Here is a 3,456-nt window from a genome sequence, read left to right on the forward strand (position 1 = left end):
CACACACACACACACACACACACACACACCTCACTGCTCATGAATGAATACTGGATGGTTGTGTGTGCAGTATGTAAACTGTCTGTAGAAAATCCTCAAGAGCAAGTTAGTTAAATTGTGTTAAACTATTACTATGTTCATATCTAGCTACCTGAATAATAACACATCTGGTTTAATGATAGCAAAATTTGAAGGAAACTCAAAGTGTGTTACTGCTAGCAATACAAGAACATGTTAAGTATGCACTGCTTGAAATACAGTGACCAAGTATCTGCATATACATTTAAGACTTTTTAAGACCAAGTAAAGAACATTTAAGGAATAAACTGAAGGAAACACAATACGCCAATATGGTCTCATAATGATTTATATTAGCAACACTTCAAAGTTTGAAAATACAAATTCAAACAGATCTCCATTACTTTTTAAGACTTGAATAACTCTGTTCCCAATTACTAAATAATTCTACTGTACCTTCTGATCAAAAAGTGATGTTCGTCCTTAAATCTTAAATGAATAATTCTTAAATCAAGATACATTTATTTGAGATGCAAAATGACATCAGATAAGAAGTCTTGTTTAATGAGAAACTGATCAAACTTAAGTGAGTTTATGATTAAAACAAGAACAAATATCTGACTAAAATGATAAATTAACTTAAATAAAAGGGGTAAGACCAGGGATAAGGAATAAACTGAAGGGAACACAATACGCCAATATGGTCTCATAATGATTTATATTAGCAACACTTCAAAGTTTGAAAATACAAATTCAAACAGATCTCCATTACTTTTTAAGACTTGAATAACTCTGTTCCCAATTACTAAATAATTCTACTGTACCTTCTGATCAAAAAGTGATGTTCGTCCTTAAATCTTAAATGAATAATTCTTAAATCAAGATACATTTATTTGAGATGCAAAATGACATCAGATAAGAAGTCTTGTTTAATGAGAAACTGATCAAACTTAAGTGAGTTTATGATTAAAACAAGAACAAATATCTGACTAAAATGATAAATTAACTTAAATAAAAGGGGAAAAAGTTTTCACTCCTCATTGATAGGTACTTGTTCTTGTTTTGAGCATACAGTAAACTCAGTTTTGTTGAATTTCCCAGAAAACAAGACTTAATTTCTTCATTTTGCATCTCTAGTAAATGTATCTTGATTTAAGGATGTTTATTTGAAATGCATGCAACTTTAAAGCCATGGCTCTGATCTTTTAAGGCTTTTAATAGTGAAAGAGTGAATTAAGACTCTTAAGACCTGGGTTCATAAGTGTTTATCACTGCACACAGATCGTTGTTTTCCAGTAGGTAGTGTATACTATAATGTACAGTATGCAGTAAGCCAGTGTTTCATGGCTAATGTGTTTCAGGTGATCAGGAAGGGCTGGCTGACCATCAATAACATTGGCATCATGAAGGGCGGCGCTAAGGAGTACTGGTTTGTCCTGACGGCCGAATCTCTGTCCTGGTACAAGGATGACGAGGTGAGACGTGTTTTCTGAGTCAGGTTTTGGTCGAGTGCTGCTGTGTCGGGTCGGTTAGGATGCTCAAACACAAAGGTTTTGAAACATCTGGAGCAATCAGCAGCCTACAAATGTGTGACTCTACACTTTGAGTAACATGCAAAAAATGACACACTTCAGCCTCAATGCTTTTATGAACTCACGACTGCATCGCAACGGATCATTCACTTCAAAGTTAAAGCAACATCGTCTTGATTTACATTGGATCGCTGCCTCGAAACGTCCCGCGTGCTTCGCTCAAACAGCGGCGCCATCGCGGCTGCCGCTCACCAATCATGATTCCTTTCAGCTTTAACGCCACACTTTTATGTGGAATTATTTATATAAATTTTCCGCTATAGAAAAGAAATGATCTCAATTGGGTTATTTTTGAGCCGCCTCTGCTGGCTTGACTCTCTTTTTCCCCTGGCGTGTTTTTGGCTGGAATATTTTCCAGCACTGGAAGGTTTTCCTGCTAAATGAAGCTTGCAGGACCTGCCTACGGCTCTCCACACATGCTCAGTCTTTCAGAAAGGAAAAGCAAAGGTTGCAGGATGATGCTGTTCGTTACACTTTAAGCTCAATTGTCAATCATGTTTGGATCGTCAGGCGAGGTGGGGTGAAGGACTAGAGAACTGCTAGTGTGTTAATGGGCAACATGTCAAACTCACATTCACACATACTATATATATATGTGTGTGTGTGTGTGTGTGCGTGTTATTAAAATTAAACCAAACTAAAACTTGCAACAGTAAAAACATTTTCATTACTTAAAATAAAGTACATTTTAACTGAAATTAAATAAAATAAAAAACTTATTTCAGTTAATTCAGCTAACATTTCTCGTTTTCATTTAGTATAACTTGATGTACTAAAATAACTAAAACGACAAAAACATAAAATTACAAAAACTTTAACTAAAATTAAAATGAAAACAGAAAATATAAAATTTGAATATATGTTTATGTAAAATATAAAAATATAACTATTTCAAAATATTAATAAAAACTGTAAAAGTATCTTATACTAAAGTAACACACACACATATATATGTATATACCGTAGCACTGAAAACAATGCCTTTGAAACACTTTTCACTCAGAAACTGCTAGTAAATTTCACAAATAATTACAAAGAAACATTGAATTGAACATGACATTTTGAAGTAGAAAGGCTGAAATAGTATTTTTGTCAAAAACATGCTCCAATTATATTTATTTACAACTTTGAAAATATTTTTTGGTCGGGAAGATTTTTAAAAATGTTTTTGAAAGAAGTCTTTTCTGCTCACCAAAGCTATATTTATTTGACCAAAAATACAGTAGAGCAGTAATATTGTGAAATATTTTTACTATTTAAAATAACTGTTTTCTATGTGAATATCTGTTAAACTGTAATTTATTTCTGTGATGCGCAGCTGTATTTTCAGCATCATTACTCCAGTCTTCAGTGTCACATGATCTTCAGAAATCATTCTAATATGCTGATTTGCTGCTCAAGAAACATTTCTGATTATTATCAAGGTTGAAAACAGTTGTGCTGCACAATATTTTTGTGGAAACCGTGATACATTTTATTTTTCAGGATTCACAGATGAACAGAAAGTTCAAAAGAACAGCGTTTATTTGAAATAGAAATCTTCTGTAACATTATAAATGTCTTTACTGACACTTTTCATCACTTTAATGCGTCCTTGATGAATAAAAGTGAATAAACATGTTTATTTATAGTGCATTCTGATTCCATGTTGACTTTAAAGTGCTGTCTAGGTAGGCGTCTCGTGTAAAGCTGACACACACATGTGCATACCAGAGCCTGACCTGTCACACACACACACACACACACACACACACACACACACTCTCACTCACACACACACACACACACACACACTCACACACACACACACACACACACACACACACTCACACTCACACACACACAC

At 34.0% G+C, this 3,456-nt stretch overlaps 1 protein-coding gene across 1 annotated transcript in view; it reads left to right on the forward strand.

The window, feature by feature from the left end:
- Positions 1-3,456, forward strand: part of LOC107749684 (dynamin-1-like) — a 45,205-nt gene that overhangs the window by 15,896 nt on the left and 25,853 nt on the right. Inside the window, exon 7 of the mRNA XM_016564834.1 lies at positions 1,380-1,493. Coding sequence (XP_016420320.1) covers positions 1,380-1,493 — 114 coding nt within the window. The remainder of the gene's footprint in view (positions 1-1,379; positions 1,494-3,456) is intronic.

Source organism: Sinocyclocheilus rhinocerous, unplaced genomic scaffold, assembly GCF_001515625.1.
Source record: "Sinocyclocheilus rhinocerous isolate Xijiao unplaced genomic scaffold, SAMN03320098_v1.1 scaffold4954, whole genome shotgun sequence".
NCBI lineage: Eukaryota > Metazoa > Chordata > Actinopteri > Cypriniformes > Cyprinidae > Sinocyclocheilus > Sinocyclocheilus rhinocerous.